This window comes from Taeniopygia guttata, chromosome 11 (genome assembly GCF_048771995.1).
Source record: "Taeniopygia guttata chromosome 11, bTaeGut7.mat, whole genome shotgun sequence".
Taxonomy (NCBI): Eukaryota; Metazoa; Chordata; class Aves; order Passeriformes; family Estrildidae; genus Taeniopygia; species Taeniopygia guttata.
This window is the reverse complement of record NC_133036.1, coordinates 18,468,876-18,486,236: the sequence shown is the minus strand read 5'-3', so window position 1 is coordinate 18,486,236 and position 17,361 is coordinate 18,468,876. Positions and strand designations below refer to the sequence as shown.

Below are 17,361 nucleotides of genomic sequence, written 5' to 3'. Positions count from 1 at the left end.
CAACTTAGAGAAAATGCTGAAAGACAGATGGGTGTTAAATGCATTACTTTATTTTGTTTACAGATTTTTCTCATTTAAAAATTAAACAGATTTACAAAGACCAGGAACTTGAAGATCTGCTAATATTACAATATGTTTCAAAACAATAGTACCTCCCTTACTCAGAATAAATGCTAAACCAAATAAAGAGCAAGATATATAAGTGCTCCTACCTTTGGTTCAGAGTCATATTGTTGTCTCTGTCCTAATTTTTGTTTTTCAGAAGATTAGGCTCTGTTTCTGAGTTTATGGTGAATTTGTATTGTGAAATAAAATTATTCAAAAGTTTTCATAGGAAACATACTTAATTTCCTTTAAAAGTTCTTCTAAGGGAAGTGATAGGTGTAGGCAACCCAAAAACTACAGCTGGGTGCTTATAAACCTTCTTTAACCCTTTTCTCGTGTCTAATTAAAATAATGAGGTTAAAGTAAGACCAGCTGTTTCTAACCTGTATTTAGCTTGTAGTTTCAGGCTTCTTTTTGAGTCTGGATGACGGGACTGGGCACCTGAGGCTTTTTTCTCATCTGTATCAGGTAATCTAATAAAATACAAGGCCTCACCCTACTGATATTGATCCTCTTCTATAAAAGTGTGAACATTTAAATGTGGACATTTAAAATAAAGGCTCTCTTGACATGAGGACTTGGTTGTGAATGAAACCTGCTTGTGCCAAGAAGACTACAGTGTGGGATGAGATTCATTGAGCTCAGAGCAGAAAACACCTTGGCAGAGCCACTGTGTAGAACAGCAGGAAAGTGCCTCCCCAGCCCAGCACCCTGGGTTTGATGCAGCAGCTCTGTTTCCTACCCAGTCCCTCTGAGATACAGAAGTCAAACTCTGCTGAGGATAAGTTTGTTCTGCTAAAAATTATTGGGAAGTCAATGGTTGAGTTGAAATAAGTTCCCTTGGCTGCACACAGCTGCCTCTGTAGGACACCAGCTGTAGGAACAGACCCACAGGTCCTCTAGCTGGGCCTGTGTTCATCTGCTTTGGATGGTCCCAGGTGTGGCCATGTCCTGTCATCATGTCCAGGCAAGTGTCCCCTCTAAGGTCTTCGCAGTGATAGTGTTGCTGCTTTCCACAGTCATAATCAATCAAATGATCAATAGACTTTTTTAAAATGGGGACATTTCATCAGTTGCCTTTTTTGACATCTGGGATCTGTCATCATGCAAATCTGGATTATTTAATTGGCAAAAATAGTTTCTTGATTGTCAAAATCCAAATACAAATATATATTATCATCCAAAAGAAATCAGTAAGTGCTTCAATGCTGTTTCCCTTGGAAGGTAACACAGGAGGCTCTGGGGAGCATGACTGTATTAGTAAGTCAGGACAAAGTGCGAGGCTGTACAGAGCTGACAGCAGCCCTGGTGTTTAACTCCTGTGCTGTCCTTGGCTGTGCCCCCAGCCCTGCTTTGGGACAGAGTTGGGACCATTGAGTCGAGCCACGTGATGGCCTGTTGCTGGTGTTAGGCAGTTGTGCAATCAGGTCTATTAGACAGATCATGCCACTACCCTTGATAAGAAAAAGGCATTTTTGGAGCAGTCCTGGCATTCCTGGCCACTGCATCTTCACAGGAGCGGTTTTTTGGAGTCTGACATTTCATATAAAGAAAGTAAAGCCTCCCCTCGGTTTTTGCAGCTCACACTGAAAGCTGGGGGTGCAGTGAGCCTCACACTTCAGTGCCCAACTCCAAACCACTCTGTGGCCCTGAAACAAGCAGTACTAACGAACCAAGAGCCTGTGAACAGGGACAGCTCTGAGAGCAAGTTTCATAACCACAGGCCCCCTCTGGGAAAGGCCGTCCCAAACCAGTGAGCCTTGCCAGAGAGATCCAGCATCTTTTGTCCATTTGGACAGGAGACAAGACCAAATGACAGGCTCTCCTGTGGGGAAGGTTTTGCAGGTCCTCTGAAGCTGCTTCTTGCTGCTGCTGAGTTTAAACTCAGGGTGAAGCATGGAGGATGTGAAGAAAAAGAGCAAATGAAACCATTTCCATCTCCTTGAGTGCCTGTTCCTCTGCACGCATGTTGCTTTTAGGCAAAGGAAAGCTATGCACTGAAAGTGGGAAATCTGACTTCTCTCTTATGGCAAGCATCCATTTCAGGTGAGATTCATCCAGCAGAAGAAGGATTAGATTCTGGGGAAAATGTTCTTAGGGAGTGGTGGGTGGTCCCAGGGGGCCAGTGGTTCTGTGTGCTTCCATTCACATCCCAAAGTCCATTTGGAGGTGCTGATGCTGAGCAGGCTGATGTGACAGTACTGGCTCTCCCACTTTTTACAGCAGATCACAGAAGTGCATGGATTGTATGACCTCCTAACAATGCTCCTCCTATCCAGGGAGTCACAGGGCCTGGCCCTCATCCTCCTCCTTTGGTCACTCTCAGTTCCCTGCCTCTGGCAGCTCCAGCCCCTGAGTGCTCTCCTCATTCAGGATGTCTCACTTCTCTCCTCCACCAGGATCTCCTACCTGGACTCCTTAGCCAGTCCCAGCTCTCTTTCTCCATTATTTGTCAATCCTCTCTCACCTCACTGTACCTGCCTTTCCTTAGTCCTTTCATGACTCTTAACTATTTCCCAGCTCATTCCCCATCCTGATTTTCTCTCATGGCCTCAGTAGAGAGCAGCATGGACAGACACCTTGTCCCACTTGTTCTTCCCCACTGTAGTCTAGCTTTCATCTGCTCTGCTTTTAAGTCAGTCCATCCTCCCAAAGAGTGCAGAGGTATTTGTGAAAGCATGAAATGTTCTACTGGAAAACACAAACAGTTTTTCTTGGTTTTTTGCTAACGTTACTGGTCAAGAGGCTGAATTGTGACTGATACGTTGCTGTAGCTGGGGAATTTCAGCTCAAGCAGGGGGAGGTTTGTGAAGCAGGCAGTGCTTGGGAAAAAGCTCTCTCTGCAGGCAGAGTCAGTTCTAGCTTTGTCTGCCCTTCCCTCTGCTCTCAGACTTACTTTTGCACTGACATTTTCACTTTCCACATCATCACTGTGTCCAGCTCCATTTTCACTGTCTGGGCTTGCCAATGTGCTGCTTTGACTTTTGCCAGCTTACCAGGCCTGTCCCTGGATTCTGGTACTCCTGCAGGGTTAGCCTGGCACCATCAGGTTTTTTGCAGGGACTGGTCACCCAGGGATGCTCTGCCCAGGCCCAAGGGGACAGGCATGTGGCAGGATTTGCCTTTGGATGCAATGGGGCCCTCCTGCTGAATCCCTGGGTTATGTTTTGCTCAGCAGTCAGATTTGAAGCAGTGAATAAAAAAGCCCATCCTGATAAATTCTGCCCAAGTGCAGAGTCATTGCATGCATTGCTGATCTCTTCTGCAGCAAGGCACCAGCCTTTCAGGCACATTGAGCATACAGAGCCTCACAGCTTTCAAATTTACAGCTGTCCAAAACAAATGTGTAAACTCAATTTGTTTATTTAATTCTGTATTATAATACACTTAACTTGATACCAAGTAAAAGAAATAATCTGGCAAAGACATCATTAAACAGTTTAATAAGGACTGGATGACTCATTCTGTTTGAACAAATGGATTATTTTGCAATCAGAAGTACAAATGTTAACCAGCTTTATTTTTAGTTGAAAATGTCAAGAGGTCAGAAACAATTAAAGCAATTGTAAGGTAGAAGTACCCAGGGTTTGTATTCTTTTGGATTTGCACCTTACTAAAATTGCTTTTATTGCAGCTTAGCAACTTAGCAACATTTTTCTGATAAGATAACAGGAATGACTGTGTAGGCACATTTACTAGTAAGAAGAGATTAGAGACAAACAGAAATGGACCACACTTTTCATTTTAATAGCAAGAGTTGAAAAACTGAGAGGATCTGCTTTTTCCTTCCACGATTTGAAATTTAGTGATTGTATTTTAAAAGAAATATCTGACATGCTTAGGACTTTCTAATAAGCTCAAAATTAAACATTTGAAATATCAGGTACAAGCTATTTAATTTGCAAAGTTTCACTTTGAAAGTTTGTTGTGTTTAGAGAAAAGTTTTAAGTGCAAAGAGAAACTACCTGAATTTCAGCTCAGAAACAGGAGAGCTTTGAGAGCAGACACTGTGGGCATCAGGAGGCTTGTCCCTAGCAAGGCAAGGGCTAAGAAGGCTGGAGGCAAACCCAGGGAAGAATGTTCTTTTTACTGCTCCTGCTGTCAGGGACTTGAGATTTACTGGCCCTGTAGAATGATGCAGCATGAACTCACTGCTGCAGCACCTTGTTCAGACTGCCTTTGAGGTACCCACTGCAGCAGAGGCACCTGAGGGGCCCCCAGCACACCACAGAGCTGGTGTGGTCCTGGCAGGGTGGTGGCAGGGGCCAGTGGGGCAGGGGCAGTTGGAGCCTGCAGAGCCCCGTGCCAAGGTGCAGGGGTGGCAATTGCATTCTTGCAGTGTGCTGCTGCTGCTGCTGCTGCTGCTGCTGCTGCTGCTGCTGCTGCTGCTGCTGCTGCTGCTGCTGCTGCTGCCTGAGGTGCTTCTCACCCCATCTGAGTGTCCTGGTGACCGTGTGCTCCCTGTGCAGGTGCGGATTGAGGACGACATCGTGGTGACAGCCACGGGCATGGAGCTGCTCACGTGTGTGCCACGGACTGTGGAAGAAATAGAGACTTTCATGGCAGAAGGCCAGAGCAGTGCCAAGTCATTTGACTGCCTCTCCAGCCAAAAGAAGTAAACTTGAGGATGATGCTTACTGCCTCAACAAATCAGTCATCATTCTGATTTAATGCTGCGGTATATGAAATAAAATGCATCCAACTGTTAATAGCAAGAGAGGCAGGCAGGCTACGAGCTGGAAAAGTTCATGCATTAAAAATGAAGGTAGAAGGCCCAGGTAACTCAACTGCTGCTTGCAGTCAGCAGTTTATGGGACCAAGTGGCAGCCAAATAACCCTGCTGCCTTATCAATGGTTCTTACACTTCTGTTAGATCTCAGCTCAGATTGTATCTTGCAATTAAATCTGAATTTTGATGATTCGGACTCTAAAACACCAAATGGATTATCTGAAAACTATGAGCAATTGTAAACACTTAAGTCCTTTTTTAAACTCCATGACAAGTGCTGTTAAAAACAGAAATAAAAATCAGTTGTTCTCAGTGGACATAATGACATATTTTTCTTATGGATCTGTATGTATGTACTAAGCAGAATCAGATTTTTATTAAAATTCACCTTGGCATCATTTGTGTTCACAACTTTGTGGTCATTATGCTTTTCTGCTCCAGTTCCTGCTTCTTTATCTGACCCTACTATCAATTTGTGCTCTGCAAACTTTGACCCTTCTCTAGCCAGAGTTTTCTGCTCTGGGTAGTGGCTGTACTGATCCTTCACACACAGCCCCATGCTCATTAGATCTGTTCATCTATTTGTTCCTTAAAAACACAGATTGCTATGGTGTTCATGGCCCTTAAAAGTTGAAAGAAGGGGGAATATCTTTGCTGCAGGGCTCATGGTCATTCAGCAGCATATGCTGTGCAGCATGATAGAGTTACTTTTAACTGCTCAGTGTTAGTTCAGAATGAAATAATGTAAATATTATTTGGATACCTTACAAACATATTAATATTGGTCACAAAATTATTTTCCACTCATGCAAGTTGTAAATTACCAAGAGAACTTTGTTTTTTACTGCAGGTATTCATCAGCTTGCAGGATAATAAATACATTTCTTGCATCATAAAATAGCACTAGGTGCTGGTAACTACATAAAAATAATCTTTCTCACTCTACATACACATCAAAACTCCTGTTCAATGTTCAGATCCTGTTGCAGTTTGATTGCAAAGCCACTTCAGAACGTCCCTCTGCTGTGTTTCGGAGGGAGCTGAAGCCACAGCAGAACATCAGGGCCTTTCTGAGTCTCAGTGCCTGCCAGGTGAGGATTTCCCACTGAAGGCATCAGCTGAGCTGATGTCTCAGCGCCTTGGTGTGAGCAGCTCAGCTCTGTGCTCACACCAGGCCACTGAGCTGCAGGCAGAGGGACGGACTGTGAGCCCCTGTCTCACCTGGGGGCACAGCACAGCGTGGGCTGGGTGCTGTCAGACACCACTGCCACCGCCTTGGTGCCTGCCCCAGCACTGCATTTAGGCCTGAAATCATCTCCTCACAAATCATCAGATGCACTGCTCTAGGAGAGCTCCTTCTGTTAAGCAGGTTGGTCTGTGTGCCAAGAGCCTGTGCTTTATTCCCCACAGCTTGGTGATCCACTGCTATGTAGGAACCTTCATGTGGGAGAACAAAGATATGTTGTGAAACAATCCAGAGGACTTCATTAATATCACTCAATTAATAAATAAGCCTATTAAAATTTTTTTAGAGGTTTCTTAACATTGGTTTGTAACAGGCAAGTGCAGGAATTCTTGACTGTGAAGGGAAACAGTTTTTTCAGGAAGGGACGATGTCAGATCAGAAGCTTGTATGTGCTGCTGCATTGATGTTCCTGCTGTGCTGCCTGGAATCTTCCACCTCTGAAACGCAGTACCTGCACAGGACATCAGGCTTTGCTTTGGTAGCCTTGCAGATATGAGAACACAGAGACTATTCTGGCATTGCTCGGAACTTATCTGCCCCCAACACTGAGTTTTTTCAGTGAAAACGGGGCCCGTGGCCTCAGCCCCGTTCCTCCACAGCCGAGTGTTTTCCCGTGGCAGCTCTGAACACGCCCAGGGATGGCTCAGTGCTTTGGGCACTGAAACCTGCCAACCTGCTGGTGCTCGGGTTCCGCAGCAGTCACTGTTTGATAGGAACACTCCTCGGCTTTGGAAAGGAGAGTTTGGAACTGTTTCACTGTTTGATAGGAACACTCCTCGGCTTTGGAAAGGAGAGTTTGGAACTGTTTCAGCTGAGCCGTCACCCCGTGTGGCTGAGCGGCCTTCCCCGCCCGTGCTGGGCGCTGGCAGGAGCCGGTTCTGCTGTGGAGCCGGTTCTGCTTGGAGCCGGTTCTGCTTGGAGCCGGTTCTGCTGTGGAGCCGGTTCTGCTTGGAGCCAGTTCTTGGAGCCGGTTCTGCTTGGAGCCGGTTCTGCTTGGAGCCGGTTCTGCTTGGAGCCGGTTTTGCTGTGGGGCCGGTTCTGCTTGGAGCCGGTTCTGCTTGGAGCCGGTTCTGCTTGGAGCCGGTTTTGCTGTGGGGCCGGTTCTGCTTGGAGCCGGTTCTGCTTGGAGCCGGTTCTGCTTGGAGCCAGTTCTGCTGTGGAGCCGGTTCTGCTGTGGAGCCGGTTCTGCTGTGGAGCTGGATCTACTGCGGAGCCGGTTCTGCTTGGAGCCGGTTCTGCTTGGAGCCAGTTCTGCTTGGAGCCGGTTCTGCTGTGGAGCCAGTTCTGCTTGGAGCCGGTTCTGCTGTGGAGCCGGTTCTGCTTGGAGCCGGTTCTGCTTGGAGCCGGTTCTGCTTGGAGCCGGTTCTGCTGCGGAGCCGGTTCTGCTGTGGAGCCGGTTCTGCTTGGAGCCGGTTCTGCTTGGAGCTGGTTCTGCTGCTCCTGACCCAGCCGCCGCTCCGTGCCCGCTCCCCGCTCCGTGCGCTCGGTCTGCCATGGGCCGCCCTCTCCGTTCTCCTTCATCATCAGCCCCATGAACTTGGTGAATATAAATTTCATCCTTCATTCCAGAGTTGTTCCGTAATTATGATCATTTTTATCCACTTAAGCAAAAAGTGAATTAGACCTTTTTTCCTAAATTGGGGAGGGGAGGAGGAATAAACCTTTTTTAAAAAGCCAAATATTGTAAATGCAGGCGAACCCAATGGGAATAAATGATGATGTCTGACTGAATTCAGAAGGCTGAATTATTTCTTTATTGTAACTGCTAAAATACATTAATATGCTATATAAAAGGAGGATACTAAATCTACATACTACTTTCTCTAACTCTAACACAACTCCTGACCCTCTCTGGAGAGTCCAGCCCCAGGTGGGTTGGATTGGCCATCAGCTCAAACAATCCTCACCAGAATCCAACCAAGGACTCACCCCAGGTAAACAATTCACCAAACACATTCCACATAGGAAAAACAAGGAGCAGAAATAGAAATTGTTTTCTCTTTCATTTCTCTCTGTGCACCTCTATGAAAAATCCTGAGAGGGAGAGAAATGTGCTTGCCACAGGCACAGTGATATTTAATACTTTAAAAAGTGGTGTTTAATAATTTTAATATATTAATGGGGTGAAAGTACAGGTTATGGCAAATTTTCTTTTTGACTACATCATGGTATTTTATATTCCATCATGTTTTCTCAAATGCCTTTTCCCCTTGGCACAAACAGACTGAATAGAATTGGCACCGAAGTGACAGAACGTGTCTTATGCCCAGCAAATTTGTGTGTTTAGAAACGTCTGAGCGCTTCTGAAATGATGCATGTAAGTTGCTCCAGCAAATTGCTTGAGCTCCCTGGGGTTGGGTGCACTCTGAATTTACCTGCCAATTACCCTGCTGCAGCTGCAGGGGTTCTTAAAGGAGTGCAGCCTCCCAGTGCTCGTGGGGCTAGAGCAGACCCCTTCCCTTAGGGGACAGTGAGAAAATGGGAATCTCCTTTCCTGGTGAAATGTGTGGTGCTGTAACTCCTTCTGTACTGACAGGCATGTGGATTCTGTCACAGACTGAAGAAAAATGTGTCAGAAGGAAAATCTTAACTTTTATAGGACTGCACTGAAATTTTCTGTGCCCTGCAGCAGAGGGGTGAGATGGGGGTACTTTGCTGCTGCACAGCCTGGGCTGCTTCACTTTGGGGGAAACGAGCCTTGCTCCTTGGAGCTGCTTTGGCAGGTGGGGGCTTGGAATAAGCCTGAGCCCTTTCTTGCAGCCTCTCACTGGGGCACATTTAAATCATGCATTTGTTACAGTCATGGCACTGAGGTGCTGCACAGAGCCACTGCTCCTCCCGGGCCTTGTCCTGCTGCCAGCTGGGGACAAGGATCATTGTCCCAGTGCCAGTCAAGGACAGGGATCCTTGTTCCAGTGCCAGCCTAGGGCAGGGAGCCTTGTCCTGGTGCCACCAAGGTCAGGGATAATTGGCCTGGTGTCCCCAAGGCCAGGGATCTTTGTCCTGGTGTCCCCAAGGCCGGGGATCGCTGTCCCCAAGGCCAGGTTGGCTTGGCAGTCTTACTGCCCCCAAGGCCGGGGTGGCTGTCCCCAAGGCCAGGGATGGCTGTCCCCATGCCGGGGTGGCTGTCCCCGTGCCGGGGCTGTCCCCAAGGCCAGGGATGGCTGTCCCTGTGCTGGTGCTGTCCCCATGCCGGGGTGGCTGTCCCCATGCCGGGGCTGTCCCCAAGGCCAGGGTGGCTGTCCCCAAGGCCAGGGGTGGCTGTCCCCATGCTGTGGCTGTCCCCTGTGGCCCGGCGGTGGGGACCAGGCCCGGGTGCTGAGCAGAGGCTGCCGCCACCTTGGGTCACTCCTGGCCCTGAGCCCCCTGGGGCATCGCCTCTGCCACAGCTGCTGGCACTGATTTTCTTATCTGGTTGCTGTTAAATTGAAAATTGTTCCAGTAACAGTAAATTGTTATCTCAACCCCTAATCTGCATTTCATCTCTCTCACCTGAGGGGGTTGGGAGTGGCTGCGTGGGGTTTATTTTCATTTGGGCTTAAACCACAGCATCAGTTAAAAAAAAAACAACAAAACAGTGCAGAGGCTGATAAACCAGAAATTTCATTTTCCAAACAAATGACTTTCATAACTCAGTGGTTTTAAACATGAAGGAAAGGGGATCAGAGCTGTCAGGAGCAACAGGTGGAAAAGTCACCCGGAAAGAGGATCGCCCTCACTCACAGGAGATCTCAGAATCATTTCCACCAAAATCACAAGGAAACAGTGGGGATTTGCAGCCCCTGTTCAGACTGGTGGAGGAGGGCCCCAGACCTGCCTGGCAAACCAACTGTAGGACAACAGGGCCACAGTCCCAGTCCACGGCTCAGACCAGCAGGGAAGAGATCAGCGCTGCCCTTTCCACCAGGGGACGTGCAGTTAAGGAAGGAGATGCCTTCAGGTCATCTTTGTCCTGGCAATTTTTGGTGTTCTGCTTCTCTTCCCCTGCGCCCCCCCCTCCCCCCAATCTAAATGCAATATATTTTCAGTTTTAAATTTTTTTTTTGCCTTTTTTGTTAAATCAGACATTTAGAAAAAACTGTAGTGAGTTTCTGATTGCTTCCATGGAGCAGAAACCTGAGTGAAAGAGGGGAACACAGACTATTGCACTGATGTCTCCAAGACAGTTGTGTGACTTGGGCAACTCTGCACTTGAGGGAAATAGAAAAGGGATGGGTAAAATGAGGCTACTACAAGCAAAACATTTTTATTAGCTTCTGGTATTTCAACCCTACCAACTTCAGATGCAGTTAGAATGAAAAAAACATATCATTAAAAAGTCTAACATAATCCAAAACAATCCATAAAAGTTTTCCACATGTATTAAAAGTTTAAATTCAAAAAAGAACTTTTCAGGGTTTCATTCTCTTAACAGTATCTTCATAGAGATAACATCCAAGTTTTTTTCCTAAGTGCAGATACAAAGCAAACAAGCATCCTCCAAAATAATCTATGGACAAAGGTAGTGGAAGAGGGAAATTAAGACAGTGTAGCAATCTACAAGACAGACACACAGGTTAAATGTAAAATAACCATACCATCAATGAAATATTTAAAAATTAAAATAAATTAAAGTTACATCAAAGTTCCTGCTTTACTTTGTTTAAATCCTCAGTATAGCATGTAGCACTGTATTATGGATCACGGCAAAGACTAAGCAGTAGCAATAAAAAAGTTGCTACAGAAAAACTTCTATGGAAATGAAACAAGACTAAAGATACTTCTTCACACAGATGTATGATGGCTGTAGAAATTTCATCAAATCAGTTACTAGGGCCATTTATTTTTAAAATCACTGTAAATTTCTGTAAGATTAATGTCAGCCAGTAGTGATCCATACATCCCAGCTGAACACCTGCTGTCCTGCTCCTTCCACTGCTATGCCAAGCTGCACTTTTTGTTCTCCCTGGTACACCTCCTTCCCAGCAAGAATGTAATTTTGCAGGGCACAGTTTTTTGGTAGCATTTTGAAATTTTCTGAAAACAAACTCTTGTTCTCATAAGGCCCCAGTCACTATGTGAGCAGTATAAAAATACAAGCTTAAATAAAAGGCTTTGTCAGTGTGCTGCTTTGCCTCTTGTACAGGATGCTTCATGTGCCATTTGGAGGCCAACTGCCTGGATATGTCATCGGAGCATGTTGTTATTTTTCTGGTGAACACTGGTAAGCATCCCAGCTCACTATCACTACAACCTCCCCATCAACTATAACTGGACAGGAGGGACCTATCTGGTGCTTCATAGGACTTCAATTCTACAGATTTAAAGTAAAAAGCAAAAATTCTCCACAGCCTTTGCAGTTTGTAATATGTAATGGAGAAAAACAGAGGGCTAAAATATGCTAACAGGTATTTAAAGATGTTCTATCCAATTACAAGTTTCTGATATTACAGTGAGCCATCCTGCTGGATTCCTCCCATTATGTGAATCTAAAATGGTAATTAAATATTCCAGTGAAGACGTTATCTCCTAAATACTACATTCCTTGTTGGCTAGGAGTTCAGATCTGCATAAATCTTTGAGGAGAAAAATATTTAAAACACCCTAACCAGTTTCTGGTTTAATTGTTACAAATCTTCAGTGTTAAATTTACAAGAAGAAAATCTCCACAAAACAATGACTAAAGGTACAGTTTTTGCTGGGTTACTGCATGGGCACTGCAGACAAGCTGCAGCTCAAGAGTTTTTCATAAGGTCGCAGGTGTCTACTGTCCACTATTTTCTGGATTTGTTGTGGTGGTCTCAGTGCCAACAGGTTGCACATTATCTGCAAAATTGTGGGCATGCTCAAGGAACAAGTCTTTCAGTACGCTCAGCTCCTTGGTCAGGAGTTTAATTTTTGCCTCTAAACGTTCATTTTCTTCTTTAAGCTGGTTGACCCTTTGCAGTGTGTCCTGTGCCTTCTGCTTGCTCTTTAAGCGGCTCTTTTTCACTGCCATGTTGTTCCGCTCTCTGCGCTGGCGGTACTCATCACTGTTTCTATCCACAAAGGAGCTCTTCTTTCCCTGTTTGCTCGGAGGCACAGCTTTGCCTCCACCACCAGGACTGACTGGCACCAGCTGGGGAACCTGCTGCAGACCACTGGAGTGTGCTTGAGTGTGAATCACACTTACTCCGCTCGCATCTGTGGTGGGGTTCTGTTGGGATGTCTTGCTCATTTGTGCAGGCTGTTCTTGGACACAGCAGAATTTATTAGGAGACTGGAAACTCTTGGGTTTCTGGAGGTGCTTCCAACAGATCTTCACATGGATTAAGAGCAAGGTGAACCTAGTAGGGAAAAAAAAAAGCTATTAAAGATGTTGGTTTCAGCTACAATCTTATACATCACTGGCTTTAGCATGAAGTACTGGTGGTACATCTGGCAGTAACACATCATAACTGTGCTGGAAGTGGACAAGCTGCCAACTACATTTCTGAAGTCTCAAACATATTTGGATTGGATGGGACTATTACTGGGTCATCTAGTCAAGCTGTTTGAATTGTTCACTGGCTTCACTCAGTTATTCCAAAGCCATCCCTGATGGATGGGTGTCTAGCCTAGCCTCAAATATCTCCAGTTTCACAACCTCTGTCTTGGCAACATGTTCCACTGTCTAACTTTTCCTCCAGTTATACAATTTTCTTAGTTTTCAGACTGAAGTTTTCCTTCTGTGGCTTAAACCTATTAACAGCCTGACTCTTGACCAACAGGGGTATTTGATCCTTGTCCTCTTCGGACCACATCTCTGGGTGTATCCGCAGACAAATTCCTCCCTGATCTCTTTTCTCTGGAGCAAGGGTGCTCAGCTTGTCCACCTTTTCTCAGCCATCTTACAGCACTTGTTTTGAAGATGATGTTCAAAATGATGGCTGTCCTAAGGTCTACTAGTACTGAGTGGAAAAATAAATCTGTGGAAAAAGGTAGCACATTGCAAAGGCCGTGTCTGGGTGACATTCTACCACAAGCAGCATGCTGAGCCTGAACAGTATGAATCAGGCAGGTGGGAAAGGAGCACAGGGTGATGGCAGTGTAGATCACTACAGTCCAACAGAGGACTGTCACCCATCAAAAGACAGCAACCACAGCTGACTCATCCACAAAGAAGGTCACCTGCATGGTTGGTGCACTGGTCATTGTCTGCTCTCTCTCCAGCACACAAACCATCCAGATGAGCAAGACATCCTCTCACCTGACTCACGTTCTGCCGCTGCTGAGGTCAGCCTGCTCCTGGCCCTACTGGTGGCACAAGGAGGATTCCACCACAGCTGCAGGGCCATGGCCCTGGCAAGGCTAACAGCTGGTCCCCTTCTCTTCTCATCTCACAGGATGACTTCCTATATGCCTGGGAGAGAAGAGGGGAAGGACAACAGGATGGTCCTAAGCTCCTGAAACACCTACCTATGGCTCTAAAGAAAAATACTCAGTGATCAGTCAAATCAGTGTGGATTTGTCATGTTGAAAGAAAAGCATTTAACTGGCACTAAACAATCCTATTCCAATGTCAGACTGTGCAGCAGCAGTGCAGCCCAGCACTGTCACACACATGCAGTATCACAGGACCAGTGTGACACATCCTGCAGAGGGCTGGGAAAAGCAAGGAGCTGCAGCAGCAGCTGTGGGCAGTGTCAGGAACACCTGAGAGCTGCAGCAGCAGGGCAGTGCTGCCTGCAGGATGGGCAGTGTCAGGAACACCCGAGAGCTGCAGCAGCAGGGCAGTGCTGCCTGCAGGATGGGCAGTGTCCAGCCCAGGAACACCAGAGCAGATGGATGGCTGATGTCTGGAGGGATGTGTGAGAGGTCTGTAGCAAGCTCCTGTGTGTCACTGGTCCTTCTAAACTCACAGGTTCATGTGTACTGTTCCTGATTGTTTTTCTCAGCAGTCTGAGTTGCTGTTTTACTTTTGGATGGGCTATCATTAAAATGTTAAAATTCAGCTGTGTAGATCAATGGCATATTTTCTTCCATGATGAAGGAGCCACAATGAGATGCAGCTGATGCTGAGTGTGGTTCAATAACATTCATGGAAAAGCCCACTAAATTTGGCATGAATGTTACTCAAAATTAACATTCTCTGTCACCAAGAGGTCTTCCCACTTGTGAAGATATATGAGTATACCCACACCCTTCTTATAAAGAAATCTTTTCATTTTTCCATTTCAGGGCAGAATGAGACCATCAACAAACACTTTTTGACATCTGTGGAGCTGAATCTAAATACATAGTGTCTAACATCTTTGTGTTAATATTTTCCCAATTGTAACTCATAAAGCAACATTTGTAAACCATGTTTCAGTCCCAGATCCTGACCTAACAAGCAGTTAGGTTGGGCTGTTAAACTGAATACCCAGGTACCAAGGTGTTCCTGTGCCCCAATAGCAGACTGGAAGGGCTGGTTGTAGTAGCTGTGCATGTGTAATTGCACAGACATTTTTAGTCAAGGTGTAAGTGTATGCTCCTTTTAGAGCATACACTGGCCTTGTCTGTACTTTATTTTAAAATAGAGGATTTCTGCAGCCCTCAAAACATACACAGTTCCCTTAGGTTGTGTCTGACAAGTACATTTTGGACACCTTTTCCAAATCAAACAGAATGCTCTGTTGTCCCCTCTGCTTCAACACATTTCAGTGCTTGCAAAGTTCACCTGCACAGGCCAGTTATGTAACCCACACCATTTTCACAATCTGATTTTTGTGCCCCATGAGCTACTACAGAGAAAAGGGTGGCTCCTGCCTCCAAAGGAACCCCATCTGACATGTAACAAGTTTCTTTATATCACCAGATTCCATGTGCTACTTCTTCTACGCTATCAAACTATTTAATACTGCTTTAATACTTCTTTCCTATCTCTATCAGATTTCCCTACAATTCAATTAAAAAAAAAAAAAAAACACCACTATTTGTCCCTTTAAACCTAATATTAATGGAGTATTTTAGCTGGACAGTACATGGATATAAGAAGAGAAGATAACCAGTGTCACACCTCTCAAGCAAGATTCCAGCCCTGCCTTGCTAGAACAAACCTCCCTCAGTTCCTTCCCACTGGAGCTGATTTGATTTTTATTAAATTGCTGTTTCTTGAGTGAGACAGGCTCTTATCTGGCCTGATGATCAGAACCCTTAAGTGAGACAGGTGACACCTGGATTCCTGTCCTGCTCCAAAGAATAAAGTAGCACTAACTGTACTGCATCCCAGAGCTAGAGCGCCAGCAGCTGAGGCTTGGAACTCGTTTTTGCCTGGCGATTTGGAGGCTGGATGCCCATCCCCAATTGTCAGAAGGCTGCCCCAGGTAGCAACAGCTGCTACGGGCATCCTTCAGCAGACTGAAAGGAGATTTCAAGGCAGCAGGTGTGAGACACACAGAGGGGACTCTCAAGAAGGGTGATGTGAAGGACACGGGAGAGGCCCTGAAGGTGGGGAGGCACATAGGGCTCCAATGCCAGCCCCAGCACCACACCCGCAGCCACCCCACGCCTCTGCACACAGGTTGGTTTGCTGTCCTGTGAGTGCGTGCCAGCCCCAGCACAGCAGGAGACAACTCCTCAGAGAGCCAGCCCAGTTTCCCAGCATCTTGTTCCCATAAAGCTGCTCATGAGCTTCAGCACAGCAACAGCCCTAGGCTGGTTCCACCCAACACATGGTACTGCTTCCAGTGGCCAGTTAGAACTGCCTGCTTCTCTCCTTGGGCCACCAACTGGCCACCCACTGCAGCATAATAGCTGGTAATCAAGAGGTGTCTTCTCAGGCAGAAAGATGCTTCTTACTGTCTCACACTACTCCTCAGGGACCAATGAAGCAATGAAGGCCTTCACTTGCTTTCACACATACAGAAATAAAGACATTTAACTTCCAAACGTTTGCTTCTGTTTTGTCAATTAAATCAGTTTTTTTTTTTTAACTTGGTAGCAAAAAATACAAAGTGCTTCTCTCTGCTCCATTCTGGAGGTGTGACTGTGGTGATTCCAATCATTAGTCAGAATAACTTTACTGCACAAATTCACAAAGCTGTCTTGTCAAATGCAAAATCGATGCCAATCTGAACAGCAATAGGTGGCCTCTCTTCCCTCAGACTTCACTAGGAATACCCTGATAGGATCCAAGTCTAGATTCCAATGACCCTGTACTAAGCCCAGGCACACATTTGCTCCTGCAGGTTTCACACTCGCAGGTTTGCAGGAGCTGATGCTAACTCTCACATACTCAAGGCTGGCCAACAATGTTTTCGACACTAGGTAGCTCAATCCCATCACTTCTTGCCATAGCTGACAACATCACTTTTACACATTTATTTCAGAATCTCCATTTTTAGTACACATCTTAAAAATTAAATAAACTTTGAAGTCCTTCACAGACTGTAACAGAACACATAAACATGAATTTTATGACAGAATCCCAAACACTGGGAGGCAAGGAGATATCAAAAGACTGTCTTTCGAATTAAAACGGCAGCTGTGATTCCTAAGGACAAACCAACTCCTCCAATCCGAAAGTTTTGCCAGTTATAAGCGTTTATACTTTCCGAATGAGCTCTGCACGGCAGCGTTACGGAGCTGCGGCTCTCCTGCCGGATGTCAGCGCCAGCGCGGCGCTCGCTGCCGGCCCAAGCCCCGGTGTGGAACTCGCCTCCGGGGCTACGGGAACCCGCCGGACCCCGCCGCACCTGCCCGGGGCTCCCCGGCGCTGCCGGGCCGCGCTCTCCGGCTGCCCCCGGCCGGGAGCGCTCCCGCCCCGCCGCCCCGGAGCCGCCCCGCCGCGGCCTCGCTCCCCCCGCCCCGGGCCGGCAGCGACCGCGGGGACCGGCACCGGCCCGGCCCTCCCCGGCGGGCCCATGGCGCCGCCGCCGCCCTCCTGGGGCCGCCCGCCCGCCCGCCGAGGCCGCGCTGCTCCTCCCCCGTCCGAGCGGGGCGCGGGGGTGCCCGGCGCTGCCAAGCCGTGACTTCACCGGGGGAGGGGAGGGGAGGGGAGGGCCGGGGCCGCCCGCCGATTGCATCACGCGCCGCGAGCGGGCCCGGCGGGCGGGGGCGGCCGCGGCCCCCGGGCCCGGCGCGCGCCCCCCGCGCTTACCTGAGCGGCGCGAGCGGCGGGAGGGGCCGGGGGGCCGCGCTCGGTACCGTGCGCGCGCCGCGAGCGCCGATTGCGACACCGCGCGCGGCGGCCCCGCCCCGGGTGATGCAACCGCCGCGCGAGCGGCGGCGCGCGCGGCCAATCAGAGCCCGCGCGGGGCGGGGCCGCGCACACGGCGGCTCCTGTGGGAGGGGCGCGCGC

General features: G+C 47.5%; 2 protein-coding genes across 7 annotated transcripts in view; one reads left to right on the top strand and one right to left on the bottom strand.

The window, feature by feature from the left end:
- Window positions 1-5,232, top strand: part of PEPD (peptidase D) — a 200,164-nt gene extending 194,932 nt beyond the window's left edge. For all 5 annotated transcript variants that reach the window (XM_072934536.1, XM_072934535.1, XM_072934537.1 and 2 more), the window contains one exon: window positions 4,575-5,232. In XM_072934536.1, coding sequence (XP_072790637.1) covers window positions 4,575-4,724 — 150 coding nt within the window. In that variant the 3' untranslated portion in view covers window positions 4,725-5,232. The remainder of the gene's footprint in view (window positions 1-4,574) is intronic.
- Window positions 5,233-10,307: 5,075 nt separating this feature from the next.
- On the bottom strand, window positions 10,308-17,308 carry CEBPG (CCAAT enhancer binding protein gamma). 2 transcript variants are annotated; one of them, XM_072934247.1, is made up of 3 exons: window positions 17,161-17,277; window positions 13,288-13,440; window positions 10,308-12,385 (listed from the first exon to the last, which is right to left on the bottom strand). In XM_072934247.1, exon 3 carries the CDS (start codon window positions 12,274-12,276, stop codon window positions 11,824-11,826), a length of 453 nt encoding a protein of 150 aa, XP_072790348.1. In that variant the 5' UTR covers window positions 12,277-12,385; window positions 13,288-13,440; window positions 17,161-17,277; the 3' UTR covers window positions 10,308-11,823. The 2 variants fall into 2 exon arrangements, with proteins under 2 accessions (XP_072790348.1, XP_030138025.4); XM_030282165.4 differs by lacking the exon at window positions 13,288-13,440 and having other exon boundaries at window positions 17,161-17,308.
- Window positions 17,309-17,361: the final 53 nt, after the last annotated feature.

Bases quoted from the DNA above. Each gene is read 5' to 3' on its own strand.
- CEBPG (XM_030282165.4), bottom strand. From the start codon at position 12,276: ATGAGCAAGACATCCCAACAGAACCCCACCACAGATGCGAGCGGAGTA.